The sequence below is a fragment of the Hakea prostrata genome, chromosome 7, assembly GCF_041222555.1.
Source record: "Hakea prostrata isolate BN-2017 chromosome 7, UWA_Hpros_2, whole genome shotgun sequence".
Taxonomy (NCBI): domain Eukaryota; kingdom Viridiplantae; phylum Streptophyta; class Magnoliopsida; order Proteales; family Proteaceae; genus Hakea; species Hakea prostrata.
This window is the reverse complement of record NC_142606.1, coordinates 2,315,514-2,337,595: the sequence shown is the minus strand read 5'-3', so window position 1 is coordinate 2,337,595 and position 22,082 is coordinate 2,315,514. Positions and strand designations below refer to the sequence as shown.

The 22,082-nt window shown below is 37.3% G+C and overlaps 2 protein-coding genes across 4 annotated transcripts; one reads left to right on the top strand and one right to left on the bottom strand.

The window, feature by feature from the left end:
• The first annotated feature begins 1,007 nt into the window (after nucleotides 1-1,007).
• On the top strand, nucleotides 1,008-14,149 carry LOC149008912 (uncharacterized). Of its 3 annotated transcripts, XR_016174466.1 has the most exons (7): nucleotides 1,008-1,439; nucleotides 3,418-3,618; nucleotides 4,222-4,338; nucleotides 5,286-5,435; nucleotides 7,052-7,111; nucleotides 7,291-7,349; nucleotides 13,002-13,031. XR_016174466.1 is itself a non-coding variant. In XM_089161660.1 (6 exons), exons 1-6 carry the CDS (start codon nucleotides 1,227-1,229, stop codon nucleotides 13,135-13,137), a joined length of 876 nt encoding a protein of 291 aa, XP_089017786.1. In that variant the 5' UTR covers nucleotides 1,010-1,226; the 3' UTR covers nucleotides 13,138-14,149. The 3 variants fall into 3 exon arrangements, 2 of the variants coding, with proteins under 2 accessions (XP_089017786.1, XP_089017787.1); XM_089161660.1 differs by lacking the exon at nucleotides 7,052-7,111 and having other exon boundaries at nucleotides 1,010-1,439; nucleotides 13,002-14,149; XM_089161661.1 differs by lacking the exon at nucleotides 7,052-7,111 and having other exon boundaries at nucleotides 1,011-1,436; nucleotides 13,002-14,135.
• A 4,242-nt stretch (nucleotides 14,150-18,391) lies between these two features.
• Nucleotides 18,392-21,242, bottom strand: SOS5 (Fasciclin-like arabinogalactan family protein). Its single transcript, XM_089163350.1, has one exon. The coding sequence runs from the start codon at nucleotides 20,927-20,929 to the stop codon at nucleotides 19,682-19,684; it is 1,248 nt and encodes a 415-aa protein (XP_089019476.1). The 5' UTR covers nucleotides 20,930-21,242; the 3' UTR covers nucleotides 18,392-19,681.
• Nucleotides 21,243-22,082: the final 840 nt, after the last annotated feature.

The following is a 22,082-nucleotide window of genomic DNA, read 5'->3' as shown; positions in this document are numbered from 1 at the left end:
AATAGGTGGTTGATTAGGATATGATTTAAACTTGGTTATGAGGGTTAAACCAATGACAATTTTTATATATAGGGGATGGGTATGGTAGGTGTGCCATCAACAAGAGTTGATCCCCATGACTTATTCACTAATAAATGTTATTTTACCAATCTAGCAACCCCACATTAGTGTATACGTACTATCCCCATTGCTTTTTCACCCAAATTTTCCTTATTTATTGGCATTTAAAATGTTTAACCCTAAATGCATTTTGTGTTGAAATGGTGAAGATGTTGACAATTTCTATTTTTCTTTTGACTTTTCTTCCATTTTTGTTGGTGAAAGCCATTCTCACCATTTAATCCTCTATAAGATGTGTTTCTACATTCTAGCATCCTTAGTTTTGGTTTTCAAGTCAATTTTGCTGGCACTTCTATTTGTAATTTGAATGAATTGGCATTGTTATTTTAATATTTTACTTATGGTGGAAACACATGAGAAGATAGACTTCCAACTTTAGACTTAATTTGGAGAATTACATGCATGACGATTTTACTAGACTTCAATCTCATCCCCATCCTCATCCCTTAATTTTGGATCCCCTCTCCTTTGTACATTTTTCTTCTACCACTTTTTTTTGGAGCTTTGATTAATTATTATTTTCATTCATTTTTGTTTTATATTATTTTATAATAATAAATAATAATAATAAACCAACAGGGGTTGGTCAAAGTGGTAAGCAGTTTGGTCTGTTTAAGCAATGTTCTAGTATCGAAACCTTATGGATGCAAAAATTTCCCGCTGAGAGACTCACCCACTACAGCCAGGTGTGCGACTCGGGTCGAACACCGGATTAATCAAGGCAAAGCCATAAAACCCTGGGTTGGCAACAAAAAAAAAAATAATAATAATAAAAGAAAAAGGAAAAAGGAAAAAGGGGATGAAAAGGTTGGCATGGGATTGTATCACGTGACTCAGTTGACAACAGCTCTTCGTTTGCGTTTTCATCCTTACCATCAGGAAGGAAAAGAAGTAATCTTAGAGCGTATCAAGGATAGAAAGGAAAATTGCTTTTCTTCTTCACTTTCTCGGTCATTTAATATCGCCTTCTGGTGGCCTTGCCTGCATTGAGAGTCTGTGACGGGCTGCGTCTGTGTGTCGAATCTTTTTTTCCTGAAAATTAATTAAGAGAAAAAAGGTTTTATAAGAGAAAAAGAGAAAAGCTACCCAAAAATCGAGAGAGGAGAATGACAACTCCCCTGAAGCTTTTGCTGCCTTTGAATACTGTCCTTTGTTCTTCAGATTTTCCTTCAAAGCCTTCAAAAATTTTCTCCGGTTACTCTAATTTCTCATCCAAAAACTCTGATCTCTTCAAGTTCTCTTTCATTTCTTCTTCTACTTTGTTCGCTAGATGGGTCAGAGTAAAGGGATACCCGCCGTACCTGAGATGCTCGAAGGTGGTATATTTCCCTCTTATATCTTTTACTTTGATTTCTCTCGTTTTCTGTTCGGATGATGCTAAACTTGGCTTTTCTCCTGTTAATCTAGACAATGGAACTGTTGAAATGGGTTGAGAATGGCTTTCTGAAAGTTGGAGTTAGGGATGTGGTTCCTGTCAATTCTATTTGCTTTTTCGCTCTTTTCGTGATATTGTTTTATTTCGTAACAATCTATACATTTGAAATGGGCTCGGTTCATTTGACTAGAAGCAAAAAAGGGCTCGTTCAGAATTGCTTTTTTGAAGTTTGAGTTAGCGATGTTGTTCACGTTAGTTCTATTTGCTTATTCGCACTTGTCGTAAATTTTTTTTTGGTTGTTTGGTAACAATCTATTGAAAACTGGGCGGTATATTTGTTTGTGATTTTAAATCAATTAGTTAGTTATAGGTTCCTTTCTTGTGGTTTACAAATCCTTTTCTCCAGGCTGCTATGTGCTTTATTTCACCATTTCAAGGAAAATTTGTCATATGTATTTCCTTCAAGTTCAGTTGGATGCATTGTGTTGGTTTATAAACTGGCAATTCATGAGTCCTAATGATTGAATTACCTGAATCTCTGAAGCATTTTTCCATATACGCTAGTACCTGTATGCTAATACCAGTTGTTTTGGTCAATTTTGAAGAATCAACCTTTTCTTCAGTTGTATCTGTGTCAACCTGAGTGCTATTGTCGAGCACATAGGGAAATGCATTATTGGGGGTAGTCTGATAGGTCCAGTGTTATTACTGATATTTTGTTAGACAATTCCTTCATGTTAAGATCCCTTGCCCATGTAGCGTATGTGTAGACTCTGACACCAACAAAGCAACATGTCCGGTATTTCCACCTGCTATACTCTGTCATTTGGATATATATTATACTTACCAGGAGACACATAATTTGTTTCTATTTTACTTTTTGGACTAATTTTAGACCACGCTTAGCTAGACTTAAGAGGAATACTAATAAACTTGCCAGTTGCCACTAACTGACAGGAATACACTAATGTAAATAATTTGACCCTTGCATAACAATAAAAGAAACAATTATATGCAAACACATATCTTTTAACATTGAAAATTATACTGCAGGGTCTTTTGTTTGTGTTGGATCCTAACTCTGACAGCTTTACCCATGTGATGCGGATATTGGTTAATTCCACACTTCTAGATGTAATTAATCTTGAATTCCTAGCCACCAATTTTTCTTGTTTGACTTGGTTTAACTCTCCTGATTAGAACTGTTTACTGTTTGGAGATACAATTTATTTACCTGAACCCAATGTTATCTGTCCTAATCAGATAATCATCTGATACACATGAAAAGAAAATAGTAATAAACAGGATTCATCCATAAAAAGAAAATCATTCAACACTCAAGCTTAGCAAGTATCAACTTGCTTCCTTCTATATTGAGGTTGCCATATTCAACCTGATTCTGTGGTGGACTTTGGCATTCTGAATGTTCCTTAACTTTATTTATGCTGGTGGATAGGATTTTATGATGCGTAAACTGGTTCTTGTCTTTAATCTAATTAAGGCGTTGATTATTTTATTTGGATTTCATCCAATATCTTAAATATTGTGGTGATTAATGCTTGATGGATGGTCTTCCCCCTCTCCTTGTTAATCTACTCTACGGGTTTTCTACTTGGGAGACTATTTACGATACTTCATTTATTACAACATTTTTATATTCTGAATGTAAAGATCACTGAATCATATCTCTCTTACTTTAGATATCCCTTTTAATGTGAATATATCCATCAATTGATGGGTCCTGCTTTATTTGGTTTCTTTTCAAGACATTTAAAAGCATTTTACTGTGTCAATTATGTTTCCAAAAAGTACATGCATTGCTTTGCGTTATTTGCAGATTTGGCTCATTGTTTGGATTTCACTACGTATTTTATAATAGGGGACATGTTTTTTTCTTTCTTTTTTTCCCTTGTCTATCACAGAGGTCTTGTGGACATTCAATAAAGGATCAAGACATGGGTAGCTGGACGAGTGAAGGGGAAAACAGGGGAAGCATGTTCGGGTCTGATGAAGAGATAGGTATACAAGTTCCAACCCAAGTTCAGTCACTCGTTGAAGGTTCAGGTTCAGGTTCGATGGTTGTGTCAGATTTCAAGCCATCCACTGATGTTGACTATCTACAGGTACACTTATCTTCATGATTAAACACAAATAAGTATTGTTATTGTTAATTATCTTATTGTTTTATTTCCTATATCAGTGAATCATTGTTCCTTGTTTACCTCTTTGGTGAGGTTCATATTGGGATTGACGAAAGAAGCTTAGTCCCTCCTTCCATATGCTTAGTTCCGTGTTGTGGTGTTAATGGGATAGGGTCTGAGAGAGGATATTCTTTTTGTCCTGACTTTGCTAAACAACATGACATTATTACCTGATATGCAGTATCTTTGTTTACCATTTGGTATGTGTATTCAGGTCTCATAGAAGTCTTATACTGGAAGTGTGTGAGGATTCTGTAAGTTAGAACACTTCCCCTGCACCCCCCCCCCCTCTTCCTCCTCCTCGTCTCTTTGGCTGAGTAAGTCTTCTTGGACCAGCCACAATTGTCACAACCTGGAATACTGGAGATAGCAACTGTTTACCTTGTTTGCTCCCTTCCAATTTTTGGTTTTTACAAGGGACACTGAACTAATATAACAATGATGGCAGTAATAATAGTAAAAAAAAAAAAAGGTAATAAATATGAGATTTGTCATGAATTTTAACTGTGTTTCTAATTTTTGCAGGAGTTGTTGGCCATTCAACAACAAGGGCCAAGAGCAATTGGCTTCTTCGGGACGCGGAATATGGGTTTTATGCACCAAGAACTTATTGAGATCCTCAGCTATGCAATGGTTATAACTGTATGAACCCATTTATCACAGAAAAAATCATTTGGGTGCATAACCGCTTACATTTTGGATTCTTTGATGACAGTCCTAGAATTAGTTGTGATGTAATAGTAGTTTTAACTTTTAATTAGTTAAAATATTAAAGATTCATATATTTAAGTCTGTTACCCTTTTTTGTGGGTGGTGGGATTGGGGTTGGGGGGGGGGAGAATGTTGATTCTTCCATTCAGATCTCCATAAAACCTAAGTGGACGGTACCCCACTGAGGTATCTGATCCACTAATTCTTGAGTTTTACTGAACATTCAAAAAACTCAAATAGGGTGAGAATAGTTGTGGTTGTAGCAGTTGGATCCTACTTTCCCTTCAACATACACCAAAACTTGTGTTCCCATGCTGCACCTTTATGCGAATTTTGATGGGAGGAAATTTCTGCTTCTCCAGTTCTCAACCAAAAGTACAGTTAGGATTTGGAATCAAAACATATCAAGAAAATTGACTACTGTAGTTGTCAGGGTGCCGAGGAAAGGTGGTGAGCCACCATCTTGAGGTCTAGACAAGGCCTAAACCAAGTCGAGTCAGACAATTTGAGATGCCTTAATACTCCATTATTTATTTCTAGTATGTTTTCCAATTCTGATATGTTTTTTCTTCTTCTACTGCGTCCCCCTTATTTTCCGTTTCTTTTGAACTCCCCCCCCCCTCTCTTCCTTGTTGAGTATGGGTTCTTAGACACATACAATGACAATTGTCTAGGGCATTCCAGACTTGCTAGACAAGACCTTGACAATGATGCTGTCTTCCTGACTTTACTTGGACATTCCTAGTGATTTATTCTATGAGCTGTATTCCTCAGTAGGCACTGTCTCATGATAGGTGTTCTGGTTCAGTTATGAACTCACATCTTAGATCTCTGAATTAAGTTTTTTAAGATTTCTAAAATCTGAATCTGTGTCACAGAAAAACCATATTTATACATCTGGAGCATCAGGGACGAATGCAGCTGTCATTAGAGGTGCCTTGAGAGCTGAGAAACCGGAACTGCTTACTGTAATCTTACCCCAAAGTCTAAAAATGCAACCCCCTGAAAGCCAGGAACTGCTCGCCAAGGTAATTTCTCTTTTGCATTCTTGTGCTAATTATGAGCTTGCATACATCATAGGTGCATGTCTGATGCTTCTTCTTTTTATGGAATAGTATGAGTCAAATTTATATGTATTTGAAATTCCTGGAGCTGATAGATGAGTAGCCAATGGCCTTTGTTATCTGTTGTCTCCAGGCAGCCATGAAATGTGATCACCCTGAATCTTTCAACGCTGATTGATGTGGAGTTTTCTTAAAAAGCCAGTATATGCATTTGCTCTAGCTCATTGACTTCCTTCAGTTTTTATAGACGTGCTGTGTATTTTTGCTACACTTCATCAAATATGTTAGTCAACACTGGTGGGATGGTTTCAAGGAATTTTTTTTTTGGGGGGGGGGGTGTTTACCAACATCTTTATGAATTTCATTCTAGCAGAGGATCATAATCCAGCAAGAATCCTGCCTTGCCAGGGTCCTAGGAATGGACTGAAGCAGGCCTAAACTTTCGCTATTTCTTTGCAAGAAGTAGCCATCCTTGGACGAGACTGCTTCTTCCACATTGGCAGCTGGACTTTCTACCATTGCACCCCCTGGTTGATATTTCATTTCTTAACAACCAGTAGTGCAGGTCTGACATAAGGCTTGGTTCAAATTCAGTTCATGTTTTGGTATAGGTTTGGATGGGGTTAGTTTTTAGTATATACTGTTATAATGGGTCGAAATATTTAAGGCCTAAAAGTCGGTTGTAAGTGGCGCACACACATACACACATATTAGTGAGTCTCATATTGCAGAGATCCTTGTCATTCTAAAGTATCAATCTTTAAGTTAGGGACCTAATTATCTAATAGGAATGTCTTTGTAATTGAGTGAATCTAGGATATTTTATTTCAGTTTCTGTATATAAAGAATGTCATCAACATTTCTCCCCCAAAAATAAAATAGATAAATGTTATCAACAGCCCTTCCTCACTGGCTGAAATTGAATGGAGTGATTTGTTTTGTCCTGTAAACAGCCACTCTTTGAAAGCAGGGGTAAAAGCTGCATACATTATGTCCCTCCCTTGGCTTTGCAGTTGTGGGATCTTCATCCATATGCCCTTTTTTATTTGGTTTCTCTTCGGTGATTGCTGAAGGTTTTCCTTCCTTTCTTTTATAAGGGATTCTCTCCTTTGTTTCTTTTCTCTATGCTTTCTTATTCCCTCCACTCATTTCTCTCGTTCCCACAGGAAGAGATTTTCACTTATCTTTCCTTCTCCTTCCCCACAGTTTAATTATTTCTTCTTCTATTTTCAATATTAACAAGAAGAATCACATCGTTAGAACTGAGCATTGCCAAGTGCTACATGAAGAGCTTTCGGTACCACTGAGCTTATGTTTTTCAACCTTGAGTTCAACTTCACTGCACATCAGATTAGTTCTCGTCTTCTTTCCTTCCATTGTAATTTATTTAAGATCTGACCTTCGGAACTTTTCTCCCCCACTGCTCCACATTAGTTGGCATTAGTACTAAATTTGGTTTTATATCTGAAAATTACAATTCAAATCTGTAGATATTTGGTGGAAAATCTAAGCAGTAATTTTGGCTTACATCTAGCTGCCAGACTGAGTCTTCCTCTAACTGTTGGGCCCATTTCTTGCAGGCCAATCAGACCCGTTGGTTTTGATTGGATTTGCATCTCCTGGGATACCGGCAATCCAAGGTTTAGCTTTGCATTGGCATTTTGATAACTCTTGGTGCAAAACGGTTGTTAAATCTATAGTAGATTGTAACTAAATGTTAAGACTGTTGGATTTGCCTTTTTGCAAGTACAAAAGGATATTTCTGAATGCTGTATTTAGTGTTCGATTTATTTATTTATTGTTTTTACTTTATTTGCAGGTTAAGAATGTCATTGATAAACCCCACAATGATCATCTGCCATTAATAGAAGCCAGCAGGTGCGTTGGAGCTTCCTTTTCTTTTTCATGATTTTAGTGGTTTTCCTTGTAGCCTGATTTTAACGCCAGCTGTTTTGAGACAACAAAACATCAACTTTTGGTGAGGTGCATATAGGTTTTAGTTTTGGGCTCGATCTGTGCTCGAATTTGTTTCTAGTTGTAGATTTGTAGCATCTTGCAAGCAAATTTTGTTATGCCATTTTTTTTGGCTTTGTTGTGTCTTAGTTCAATTACTACTGAGAGGTTTTCATGACATTCAACTCCAATTGATATTTAACGAGATATCCATCTTTGAATAATAAATTAGAAAGAAACTATTGTAGTTGTAATCTCATTTTGTTTTGGTATTGCAAACCAAGACAGCCAAGATACGCAAAACTCAGCAAGATTTCACCTAGATCTTGGTGGTATGTTTTGGTGGCTTTTTATACATTTTTTGGGTATGATTCTTCTTAGGTAGCCTATTTTAAAGCCTCTAAATACATATCCATGGTTAGTTTGCCCAAAAAGTAGCCCGCGATGGTCTTTTGGATTCAGACTCATGCATGCACATGTGGTCAAATCTGAATGACTGAATGCATTTTCATGCATCTAGATGGTCTTGAAGTATAGATTCACATACATGACATTATGGTAAGCAATTTCAAGTGATAATTAAGTAAAACACTAAACCTATACCAAGATGGGCATAACACATAACTGGAGCATATCTGAGTGTCAACTCTCAAATACAACTTTAGTACAGGAATAAGACTCTGGGGCACATGATTAGATTCACTAGCTGTTGATAGAAATCAGAGGACCAGAAAGCACCTCCAGACTAATAGAAGCTGCTATGGCACCTTAGATGAACCCCATTCTAAGTCCATTGGTGTCAAAGTGTGTTGCCTCTGATTGTATGACAATCGAATTACAAGAAGAAACAGTCTCTAGTGGTCAGTGTTGTCAAAGCGGCTGCCTAGGTGGCAAGGCTGTTTTTCAATCGCCTTGTTTTGAACAATTTAATTGACACGTTGTTTTTTTGTATGCTTTTTTGTCTAAGCGCTATTGCTTTGTTGCCTTGTGCGTCTTATTGCCGCTTAGACACTTAAGCAACTGTTTTTTTGACATTTTGTACATAATATTTTTTTCTTAACTTTTTCTTTTTTAAATCAAAATTTATTCTACAAAGCCGTATATTAATTTAATAGCTTAGTCATTTCGGAATTGAGACCCAAATTGCAAAGGAACTCTAAGTGGGACCCTTGTGCCCGTTGGCAATAGAATGTGAAGCATGAGTCATACTTAACATCGAGAATCAATGAATCATTAAATGGCAATGACTTGGAAATAGTAATAATGAGATCTATTAATTTATCGTGTTGGCCCTATTAGTACATGGTCATTGTTATGATGCTTGATGCGATGAACTTATGTTTGTGTTATTTTTTTAGTTAATTTTTCATAATTATGATTCTTAAATGCTTTCTTTTTTGGATGAATATGACTATTGAATGTTTGTTTAGTTTATTATTATATAGAAAGTAGTTGTATTAAAAGTAGTTTAAAAGTAGTTGTATTGAAAACTTTTGACCCAGCCGCTTTGGTCGTCTTATTGCCTAGGGGCCGCTTTGTCGCCTAATCGCCTAGGTGGATCCCCAGTTGCTTTAGTTGCCTTGACACCCTTGCTACTGGTGTCTTGCATTTGCTAGCATTGTCATGAAAAATCTGTGATTTTAGGTAGAAGATGTGCAAATGCCCTCCTCCTAGAGAATTTTAGAGTTGAAACAGAAGCCAAAGATGGGTCTCTGTAAAATTTCATACTCTAAACAGAAGCAAAAAACTTTGACTGAGACCCATTGAGATTTGGTTTTAAAATTCGTTTAAAATAAATAAATATATATATAAAGACCCTTGACATACTGAAATATAACCAGAATATGGCCAGTTTTGTTTTGAGTCAGTTTTTCATTTCCACTGGGTCAAAGTGTTTGAAATTTTGGCAAGATTTTACCTACATTTCCAACCATGGTTACACCAATGTGGGGATTTGCATTCGTGGATAATTCTCTGCCAACATGTGGAGGGTGGGACTGATAGTGCTCTAGCCTCTAGGCATGACCAATGCTAAAATATAATTCCAGGGTCTAAACTAGAAAATGATTTGCAAATACAGGCTCTCCAATAACAGAAACCTAGACAATTTAAATTTTAGTGAGACAAACTTAGTAATCTGATGTAGATTCATCACCAAAAAGGGCCTCTTTTTTTGAGGAATAAGTCTGGGTTGGGTTTTACACTTGGTTGGCCTTTGATCTCGGTTTTCTTTATAGTAGGTCATTTTATGGGCCTTTCTTTCTTTACTTAGTTTATTTTAAGTTCTTTTGGGTTAGTTAGTTGAACTGGTTCTATGAGCTTCAATTTAGGTTTCAGGTAATTGTTAGTGAGTTTTTTAGTGATGTCAGGTTAGGATTCTACAAATCCAGTCCTATTTTGAGTTTTTCAGTTTCATAGTCCATTTAAGCTACCTAATGGGTTGAGTATTGGGTTAGGCATTTCTTTTTTAGTTTAGGAGTATATTTTTGAGTGTTTTATTTGAGGTTGTAAGGGGTTCCATTTCGGAACATGAATTTGATTAATGAAAGAACTTTGTAGTTCCTCTCTTCTTTTCCTGAAAATCAAGGCTGGTGGGATGAATATTGGATCGGATTAAAACCTTGTGGTGGGAAAACCAGGTGGCTTCTTTTTTTTTTTTGGTGGGATTAATATAACTCCAATTGATTATTTCTTGGTGTAAAGCCCAGAGGGTTCCAAAGAAAGCTGCCATTCATTTTTGTTGAAGATTTTTATCTAGTTTTGAACAAGATTCAAGTTCGTGTTCAAGATCCAATCCAATCTTTGTTCAAGTCCTACATACAAACTAGGATTTCCTCACATCAATACCCAACCATCTCCGCCTAGAATAACCTAAATCCAGTAGTTGGTCTTATACAGCCCAACCATCTCTGCTTAAGAGAATCCAAATGAAGAATTTTGTATTTATAAACCCTTCCAGTCGTTTAGGAGAACCCAAATCAAGAAATGAGTCTTGTATGACAAGACATTTCAAACTTAGCAATATTCTCTGAAACCTTTGTACGCCCAACCGAATTACCCAACTGATCCTAGATATCTCCTAACATTACTCCCAAATTTACAAATTCTTCACAAACCAATCCAATCATCTCAACTAAAAATTCCATCCATAGGGAAACCCTTAATTTGACCATAAACCTAATTTTCACCCATCCAAACTTTTTCTGTTCATTGGATGAATTTCCTCCTAGTTGAACTTGTATAAGTCTAGGACTGCATTATGACCGCAGATTAAAAACTCAAAACAACTTTAAACTTCAATTGGATGACATGACTGAAGATCTTTCTGGTCAGTAGAAGATCTGATAAGTTGTTGAAATTTTAGAGTGCAGGGCATTCTGGGTACCACCAAGATATTCTAGTTGATTAAACTTAGTATCTCGGACTAGTATCCAGAAGATCATATTTTGAAAAGCTCACAAATCAATTTTGAAGCTATTCTGATCCACACCAAGGTATTTATAATTAATAGTCGATATCCTAACTAGAAACCAGGACATGGGTGCTGCTAACTTAAGGTTCTCTTTGTATCATTTTTTATTCTCATTTTCTGATTCCCCCCCCCCCCCCCCCCCAATCTTGTGTTTGTGTCCATTTTGAAACCTACTTTTCTTTAAAATAATAGGAAAAAGTCCATTATCCATGATAGACTAATATTCTATTATGAATCATTGGCAAAACCAGAGTGTGCCTCATTTTTGAGGTGAGGCTAGTTTCCACATGCGAGTATGTGACAATGGGTCTATTTGAAGGTTAAAACTGTGAAATCACTTTATATTGTAAAACCTAACCCTTGTCCCACGGCTACTTCCTTCTTCCTTTCTTCAGCTCCTTGTTTGCTCTGGATTTTCTTTTTAGATACTTCTGATTAACTTCTGCAACTCCATTTTAGATTCTTCTGATTTTTCTTCTTCCATTTATTTTCTTCTTATGTTTCTTATTTGGCAATTTTTTTGGATCCTTCTGATCCTTCTTTCTCAGCAATTTCTTTTCTTCAAATGTTTCTTCCTCTGCAAAATAATTTACATTGGCTTGCTTCAATCACAATAGTAATGAACAAAGATAAACATGGATAACAATCTAAGAGTTTGGATAATGATGTGATTTTCATGTGAGAGATAATAAATAGAGAGAGATTTCAGATTTCTGCTAGTTCTCCATGCTGGGGGATTTCTGTTTTCAAAACCCTTTTCTAAACGGGTCTAGTCTCCCAATCAACTTCTTCAAAATTTCTAAATCAGATCATTTTCAGCTTACTATTTGGGCCATCAATCCCTGCCATTGAATTCTGATTTCTGTCAGGATTTTAAGTTCCTCCTTCAAGAGGAAATGTGAACTTTGGTGCCTTAGACTTAAATCATATCTTACACATAATGTTCTAATTAAATTGTAAATTCAACCAGAACTCTGATCCAATCAGACCTGCCTTTCTGCTGTTATGATATTTCTTTGCTTATGGGTTTGGTTCCTACCTTCCTGCAATATTGGGTATTGGATATTTCTAACCCTAAGCCTTTTATGTCCCTAGAAATCCCCTCAGTAGGACCCTAAAGTGTAGTATAAATTGGTAAGAAATCTAACCGGACTCCGTATTAACTCTAGGATTCATTTTATTCTTAACTCAAGAACATTCAAGACATGTTCTAATACCCCCCACAAATTTGGAATAAATACACCCTGCATTGAATATCCACACATCCTTAGCTATTACCTGCATCTAAGCCTATTATGGCGGCCTGCTGTAATGAGAACCCTTTTAGACAGAGGTTCAAAAACGCATTCAACCTATCCCAAGGTTTATTTCCACTAAAATAAGCCCAATGTATGTGATCTTTTTGTATCACTTACACATTTTAGATATCTTTATAGTCTGTACCGACTGAAAGTGTTCTTTGGTCTGTCCAGAAAATCAATATGTTTATGAGGGTTGACGGTGTTACACCATCATCTATGGTAGATACACATGATGTTGTGAAAGTTATGTGAATCATTGTGGTCATACGGTTTGTGGAATAAGAAAATTTGGGGTGCTGCAATCTTTGTTTGTTGTTACTGTACAAGCTATACTTTGAGTTTTGTTGCAGTATCAAATTTCCACACCATCTGATACCGGTTCTCTGTTTTCTTTCAAACGTGTTCTCTTCCAATAAATCAAAAAGAAAACTCGAAGTTGATGAATAATGAGTATTTCTGTCTTCCCACTCTTTCGAGCTATCCAGTTCCAATAGAAAAATGATAATTTTGATTCTTTGCTGCCATCACTAAATAGGATAGAAAATATAATCTTTCCTCAGCTTTACAAAAGAAAAATATAAAAAAGGGAGCAGTTGGTGAGATTATTTGTGGTACATTCACTGGCATTAGGAACTGCTACTCCATGTGAGATTTTGTGTTTTGAACTATTTATCAGCGTTTTTAGATCAGCAAGTGCCGTACCATTAGATAGAAGTGTTGATCTGCAGAATGTTTTTCTAAAATATTTGTTTACCCCCATGCCTCTTTTATGCCTAATTGGGTAATTCTGTGATGAAACAACAGATTGTGTAACTGGGACATCATCTCACGTGTACAGCAGGTCATTTGCTTTGCCTTCCATGACAGTAAACTACTTATGGAAACATGCCAAGAAGCAAAAGAGCTCAGGAAGATTGTGACTCTCTTCTACTTGGATTGAGGTGGAGAAACGGATCTTTTTTTGTTCATACATTGTTAGGCATAGTGCTTTGCATTAATAAGTAGAAAGGAAATTTCTTGTTATTTTTACATTGGATTATCCAGGATAGGGGGGCCCATTTGTTCCTCTTTCCTTGGTAGAGAGGGATAAAGGCTGGTTAATTATCATTTTTTTTTTTTTTCATTTTAAGAGATGAAAGAAAATATGCTGAAAGAAACTGTTGTCAAAAGTTCATTACCTCCAACCCCCCCTTAAAAAAATGAGAGAAAGAAGATTGTTTCTGTTGTCAATGGCTCTTTTTTCTTCTTCTTTTTCTTATAGGAATATTTATATTTTATTCTTTACCTTAGGGGTGGGGGCGGTTATCTGTTCATATAAAATTCGTAGAGGAGGTGAAGGATGGTTGTGATGGCCTTTTTGTAGGCTGTGTTTGGTTGACAAGAGATGAATAGAAATGCTAAGAAAACTACTTCATTGTACTATTTTTTTCATGAATTGAAAGTTTCCGCTATTTGATTCTATAGAGATTTTTTTTTCAACAGTTTTTGAAATAGCCTTAAGGAGTGATGAAATTGTGTTCATATACCTTTGAGATTATGTGATTGAATCTGAAATTTGAGATGTGATCATCCTAAGCACATCCTTGCACAGAGGTATGGCATGAATTCCTGCACTTTTAGCTCGTGGCAAAACTATGTAGAGAAACTATAAGCTAGTTTTGAATTCTCAGAACTTTCCAACAGTATATACTGAAAACACTTTTGGTTTGCAATCATCCAGTTTAATTCAGTGGTTCCCATTTTATGATTATTACATGCTAATCGTAACTGTTTTTTGTGGTAAACTGCTAGTCATAACATTTAAATGTACTTTGTCTTGGTAAAATAAAAGCGGTTCATTTGTTGAAATCTGATCTGGATCGCAAGTGGGCACCCTTTTGGTTCACTTTCCAGCATATCTTTTAAGACTGTGTTCTAAGTATAATAAAGGGTTCAAAATTTTTAAAATCAGAATTATAGGCGGCACCGTTCCCAAGATCCCTTAAATTGGTGATTCTCAATTGAGCTGAAAGCTTGCTGATTCAAGAAATATTGTCGGTGAATATCCTGATTCAAAACAGAAAATATAGGGTTGATAGCGATTGATACTTTATCGAACTCACCCATTTCTAGACTCCTGAACAATAATTAGATGAAAATTTAAGTCAAGCAAGTGATTTGGAAACCCACTATGTTATTAATTAATCACCAGCCCACCATCAGAGGAGGTGTCAGGCTCAAAGAGTTAAAATGGAATCACCTAAACTCGGATTTTGCTCAAATTCTGAATTCTCTAAACTCCAAACGAATTACAAATATGGGCAAATATTTCTTCCCCAGGATTTTGCATGTTTCAAGGCCAAATTTAATCCAATAAAAAAAAAATTCGAACCCCAATAGCATTTTAAGAGAGATAAGAAGTAATGAAAAATGGTTTGGTGAATCTTATAGAAAATAAATTATGAAATGAAAAATAAGTTTGGTATCAAAATAAAAAATTGTTAGAAAAAGATAATGAACAAGTGAGAAAAGAAGAAAAAAGTATATTTGTATAAAATAATGTTTATTAACTATTTCACCCTTAAACTTACACATAAATGAAAATAATAAAATTCTCATCATATCCATAATGGACAAAAAGTTCACTCTGGATTTTGAAAGTTTTTTATTATTTTAAATAAAAATAAAACTGAAAAAAAATACCAAACAATTTAAAAATAATAAAACATTATCCTAATTAAGAATGATAATTAATAAAAAAAGAGCCTAAAAGAGAAAACTTAATAGCATAGATGTCTATCATCCAGTTCAGATCAATCCCAGGCTTCTTAGATACACACTCTGTAAAAACCTCGCTGAGCATGTACAATCTCTTCACCTTGCTCTGCCGTCGACATGGTCAATTATTCACATGACCTTTCTTCCATAAAATTTTCCGGGCAGTTTGTAGTGGCAGAGTTGCTGGTGATGGCATCAAAACTGAAGGCCAGCTATGGATTCTTTCATTGTTTAAATTCAACCTCATAGTTCCAGGACGACTATTCCAATTTGAGAGTCCCAGATAAAAAAAAAACCTTGGGTCCCTAGACATATAATATATAATACATATAAAAGGACACCTAAAAAAATCATCAAAGATATCATATGCCGAAATTTTAACATAACAAACAAGCCATAAGGTGCTAACTAGTCCTGGATAAGCATCTTCATCCGAGATTACTTTTATCTCCACTGATGCAAGATGAAACACTGATAAATGATCTTCCTCGATCACCCAAAAATATATTTTTTTAAACAGCATCACTATCAATAGCATTAAGTCTACAATGAGAAACCCAGCCAGAACCTCTTTTCATTTCAGGATGTAGTTGATGGATCATGTCAAGCTGAAAATGAGTCTGGATCACCTCTCTATCCCTGATACTTTTTCCCATACAATATGTGTGGTAAAAAAGCATCAAGGAAATACTATGTGCTTCCCCGGGGAGGTGATCTGGACTCCCTTAAAATCTTTCCATCCATTCAACCTGAAAGGGGCCAAGTAACCAACATCCTTACAACTTGAGTTGGATCCATACCCAGGTTGTCACAGGTATTCTGCACCCATGTTTCACAAGGACTGCAGAGTATACAATACAACAACATTAATAATTACCATTGCTGCTCCAGTAGACATCAAATGCATGAATTTATCTTCACTGATCTAAATTTCTTTCTCAGTGCCAACTGGAATGGAGGCAGTAATCAGTAACCAGGACTAAAATTTAAGAGTAAAAGCTGTAGATGCAGAAACTAGAACCTGTTTCAGTTGGTGACAAGGTAAAGTGGATGGAAAGAGTTCTAATCATCTAAATAGAAATTTATAACAGTGTGTCATTTTTTTAATTACCAAATATTTGGAGGCATCACTAGCCAATTTCAGCTCAGAGAAAAATGTGATGTGGATGCAGAAACTAGAACCTGTTTCAGTTGGTGACAAGGTAAAGTGGACGGAAAGAGTTCTAATCATCTAAATAGAAATTTATAACAGTGTATCATTAATTACCATATATTTGGAGGCATCACTAGCCTATTTCAGCTCAGAGAAAAATGTGATGGGGATGAACTAAATTAAAAATCAAAGGACCTGTGTGTGTGCACTAAAGCCATGTTTGAGATACCTATCACACTCAGTTTGTGCACATGAATTGACTAATGTTTCACAACAAACAAGGTCTACATGAGGAGAGTATTGAACACTGCAAGTACTGGAAGGTGCAAATCTGACAGAGGATCACTCAATCAGCCTTGGAATAACAGCCCCCATAATTCAGCTACATGGCAAATGATGTGGCAACTTTTAATCATTCAACCACAGGAACCCCATGATTTGCCAGGCACCAAATGCAGCCATGTGGCCCATATCTTATAGTGTTTGTTAAAGAGTATATTAGGAAAAACAGAAAAGAGGAAGTCAAGAATTAGTGCCTGGCTCCATGCATTGTACTTCATCAGCACCCTGTTGTGTTGGCACCAGATTGATGACATGCTCCAGATGCACAACTGCTTCTTCTTCTTTATTTCTAAGATTCATTATTACTTATTGACTGAAAATAGGAAAAGAAAAATAAGACTTCAGTCTTGTTTTTAAGACTCTATATTCTAGTACCCAGACTCAAGGTTCCTGAATTAGTTTCAGATAAAATTTCACACTACCAAGTGAATTTTAACCACCTTTAGATAAACAGAGATCAGATATTAAGCTTTACAGTCATGAATAATTAGCGTAGCTAAAGGCACAATGCCCTAAACCATATAATTGAAAAGAAAAAACAAAGAATGATTACCTCCAACAGAATCTGATCGCATGGTCAATATGCAATGCATTAGGAAATCATTCTGGTGAACTTTCAGCATCAGTGGCAAGCTTCCTGGAATATGCCATAGGGTACTCCAGTGAAAGGAGCAGAAGATAGGCAGTTGCAGAATACAGATCACCCTTTCATACAGCAGGGATCCAGGTTATTGGAACCATTGTCATGTACTTCATCGTGAGTCACAAATCAAAATAAGCAACTGTCACCCAGGAACTTCCATAACCAAATATAGACCAAATAATGGCTATGAACCTGGAGAACCTTTAACCATTGTCTCCCAACCCAATCCTTCCTCATCTATCTCCACATCCCTCATCCCTGTCTCACCCAACTGAATCCTTTGTGAGAACAACCTCAAAGACATTGATCACCTTTTTTACCTGCCCTTTCTCCCACCACATCTGGATGAAGGTCATCTCCTGTATATGTCCTCGCTCAAGACACCCCTTGGCTATGCTCAGGATTGGTTGTGCTTCTCAAGGACCTTCTCAGACTCGTTTATTTGTGACATTACAGGCAAGCTGGCGTTTAGTGCTGCTATCTCTAATGTTTAATGGGAACATAACCTCAGGAGATGGCCTTCAACTGCAGATCTTTTGACTAGAATTCGGGAAAGCCATCTACTTTGATATTTCTTCTAGGCTCCAGCTTTATCTCCACACCCTGGTTTTGATACCCCAAAGAATAGGCACATTGTAGTTACCTGGGGTCTCTCTCTCTCTCTCTCTCTCTCTCTCTGGTTCTTCTTTGTACATTATCTCTTTGGGTTTTAGTAATATTAATTTATTCACCCAAAAAAGAAATGGTTATGAACCACAAGCTTGTTGGTCAAAACTGAAAGATGAATTTGGCTAAGAAGTTCAAGAACCAAAAAACAAAAAGTAGACAATGTACCAAGCTCTTCTAAAAACAGAAAACATCAGTCTGACTGGATAGTTGACCAACCAAAAGGGTAGGATCACATGAAGAAAGTGAAAAAGAATCAATGTGCACACTTTGTCTCTTGAGCATATGAGATAGAAAGAACTACACAGATAAAATAGAGGCCACCATTTGCATGGTCGGTACTTCCATCACATGTTGCTTTTTTCAGCATCTCACGGTTCCATTCCCACTCTAGCTAATTAGATATGTCAGATAACTAATGAGACTCTTACTGACATGGATTCAGATAATGAGATTGTTGTCGAAATGGATTATTCTTTACCATCCAAACTGATGAAAATATGTAAGACTCTTCATCACTTTTTTCTCCCTATTGAGTTTTCATGATTCAGCATTTGCATAAGGAAATATATCACACATGGGTTTGTTTTCATTAGATCATTTAGAACATATTATGTAAACTTCCTTTAGAAAATGGATATATGTATTGATAAGGAAGAGTGATCAGATTCATATTGGTGGAAGTAAAAGATGTAGAGGCAGGCCAAAATTGACTACTGGAGAGATTGTAAGAAAGGAGATATGCATCTGATGGGGCTCAATTTAATACGACTGGAAACAGAGATGTTTGGAGGGAAATGACCTGTGTCCCAAACCCCTTGCAGGGGACGTTCCCAGATGCCGCTCAGACTATTTCTTCGATTTCATCCTCTTAAGTATCTATTATCCTTTTTACTTCTTTGGTACTCTCTTTTTATTGCCGTCTCAGCCTCCTTTGGATTAGTTGGCAAAAGGTTATTTTTTTTGTAGTTTTGCTGTTGTATTGACTTTTACCATCTATGTTGTTGGGCTCCATCACCTTTTGCTATTTTACTCGCCTAAATTGTGCTAAGAATGGAACAAAATGTTTTCATTACCTTGACTGTAAATGATCTTGAAGGAGGATTTAAATACACGAGTCCTTACCTATTATGTACATAGGAATATAAGGAATGAAATAATCTACACACCAGGAAACCAATGAAATGTACCTATTATGTTTTCAAAACCATTGAGTTCAACAAGGTTGAATCACAATCTTAAACCCCAATCCAAAACAATTTGTGAAGACACTTCAAGATCAATCATGTAGGAAATGTGTCCTTACCTGAATCTTAAGGTCATGATGAATTTTTTGACTGCAGGCTGGTGTGCTCCACTTGGGATTCTGACCATCATAAACTTCAACAATGTCCAGTACTGCAATCTCTCAGAAGGACCTAGTGCATGCATAAGGTGAAAAAGATAGACTGCCAGAAAATGGAAGTACATCAAGAACAGATGAGTAATAAGTGTAGCAACATGCTCGTATTTCAACTGATTTCGCCTGCAGTTTTCTATCTTAGTACTCGTAAAAAGTGGAAATGAAGGAAAAGGCCAAGAGAAAGGCTAAGCTTCCATACTTTCTTTTTAATAGAAAATGCTATTCCTTTCTCGTAATTTTAATAAGTTCTTGACCAATATGATAATACAACAGAACAAACCCCATTCTTGCTCACCCACACCGACAGCATCCCAACAAAAATCCGATCCCAAAAGGAAAAAAAACTGAACGTAGCATCTTTACAAGAAAACATACATTGAAGGATAGAAATCAAACAATAAATTGGTGCTTTTGTTCTCAAATTATTCCAAGGAAGCCCAATTAATATACCTCCAAAAAAATTAAGAGTAAGAGGAGGATAATTCAAAAATAAAAATAAATAAATAAATACCAAATTAATATTACAAACAGACCAAGTAATTGAACGCTATACAGACCAGAGCAATGGTTTTGCATAGCTCAACGACAACCGCAGTCGATCGAATCTCAGCGTTAAATCCCGGGGAAGACGAAGGACGACCCGTAGGTGAATCCTGCGGAGACAATGACACATCCGGAGGATGAGCTCCCACAACACTTCCAGACCCCCCGGTTGGTTTACCAAAAATCTCCTTGGGTAACAGAACCATGGAGACAGCAAAAATTGCAACTGGGTTTTGATCAAAAACTGTCTGCGTTATCGTTGCCTGAACAATTCCCGTATCAATCGCCACAGACCCATTAACCCTTGTAATATTCAGTGTAAATCGACCAGCCCCAGTGTCTTCAGTCGCCAACGTGGGCTGCACGGGGTTCACTATAGATTCCAGTGAGCCCAAAGGGTAGTAAGAATGCAAAACGTGAAACTTCAAGATCACAGCCTTCTTCTCAGCAGGTAAAGACTGAAGCCTTTCCATAATGGGGAGCTCAGCGAAAGCCGAATCAGTTGGGACGAAGAAAGTAATTCCAGCTCCACCTTCGTCTTCCTCGAACTCCCTAGCAACCCCAGAAGCGGTGAGCATAGAAGCAGCGACATTGAAGTTATGGCCATTGAGCAGGACCTCGGTGATGTTGAGACCTACTGGGGGTTGGTTCTCCGAGGCCATGAGATCGAAGCCGGGAGGGACAAGAAGGGAATTAACTGTGAAGATGGAGACATTGTAAGGGAGGGTCTTGACAAGAGAGAGAATGGGAATAGGGGTGGAGGAATTGATGGAGCGAACATAGACGGTAGAGTCCGAGGGGTTACGGGTGATGTTGACGGAGCCCAGGTCGGCGGTGGCACGGCCGGTGGCCTGGAAGAGGGTTGTGACAAGTTTGCCGTTGGGAGGGACTTGGCGGAGGTCGGGCCAGGAGAGATACTGGAGGAGAACATGGTAGCGGAGGACGTCGGCGACGATGTAAGGACGACGGAGGAGGTCGGAAGAGCTGAGGAAACGATTGGGGACGGCGAGGAGAGTAAGGGAGGAGCGGCGGGAGAGATCTGAGGCGACGGCGGAGCTGGTGAGGAGGTTGTTGAAGACAGAAAGATCTGGGTAAGGGGCGAGAAGTGCTGTGATGTTAATGGCGGAGATGAAGGGTGGGTGGGAGAGAAGGAAGAAGTGGAAGAGAAGCAATTGAGAGAGGAAGAGAGGGGTAGATTGGGGAGATACGATGGAAAATGCAGCCATCTTTAATCTTTGATTGATGCTAAAGCTTCTCTTCTCAGGAAGGAAGAGTGAGAGAGAAGCAAAGAGTGTATCAGTGACGAAGAATCGCGCGTGAGAGCTGTCAAGCGAGACACAGAGAAGGACGACGAGTGGGTGGTGGTGAGGACTGAGAACCGGCTGAGGAGACGATGCCGTCAAAATGGATGACTGTGTGTATCACTGGATTGTCTGAAAGATTCTCTCTCCATTTCCCCATTTTCTCACTAATTTCCTTTTACAGTAAGAGCTAATTATCGTCACCGCGGATCAATCGGCACCGATATTGTATCGGTCGGGTGATTTTAATAGATGACGAAATGCATTTACGGCAAATGCATTTCAGTACGATTCCATCGTATCAGTTTTAACCCCGTTCACCAGTCACCACAGACAACAGTGGGTGACAGTTAGATGGGCCAGGAGACAGCCCATGATATATATATAATACACAAAAGTTAAAAATGTTTTTTTTTGGATTGAAACAAAAGCTAAAATGTTTACTGGGCCTGAAGTTGATTCTATGGGCTTATAGTGGCAATTTGAAGTTTCAATAATACTTTCTTTGGGCTTAGAGGCCCACCAATGTGCCTTTAGGGCAGATTTCTGGTTGGAGGGAATAGCACGAGGAAGGTCAAGTCGTCCAGCTTGGTTCAGTTACAGCTTTTCACTTCCCAGCCCAAGCCCAATGCAATTTTCAACTCTAGTCCCTGAGCTACTCTTGCAATTGATGTTACCCCTAAGTTATTCAATTTATAAATCAAACCCCTATTACTAACACTATTAGTTTCGGTAAATTTTTATTTCTCTATTTCTAATATTACCTCAGCATTCCAAGGGAAGAAGATGGAAACTGAAAAAAAATATTCCTGTGAGAATAGAAATTATAAAGACATAAGAATGGAAACAGAAGAGTGGTTGTAGACTGTAGAGGAAGACAATGGCGATTAGAGTTTTTCGTTTAAGGGTATTCATTTCTTTTTGAAAAGTTTAACTTGCTTTCATGTCTTAACAACAAGGGACGTGATTGATATATCCCCTATGAGGATCTGAATGATAAAGTTGAAAATTTCTCAAATTTTCTGTGTGATTTAAGCTGAAGTGCTGTTCAGTTTTCGCCAAATAATGGTAAGCTAAA

Bases quoted from the DNA above. Each gene is read 5' to 3' on its own strand.
- LOC149008912 (XM_089161660.1), top strand. From the start codon at position 1,227: ATGACAACTCCCCTGAAGCTTTTGCTGCCTTTGAATACTGTCCTTTGT. The intron at 3,619-4,221 runs GTACACTTATCT...TAATTTTTGCAG, and splicing joins CTGATGTTGACTATCTACAG to GAGTTGTTGGCCATTCAACA. The intron at 4,339-5,285 runs GTATGAACCCAT...TCTGTGTCACAG, and splicing joins GCTATGCAATGGTTATAACT to AAAAACCATATTTATACATC.
- SOS5 (XM_089163350.1), bottom strand. From the start codon at position 20,929: ATGGCTGCATTTTCCATCGTATCTCCCCAATCTACCCCTCTCTTCCTC.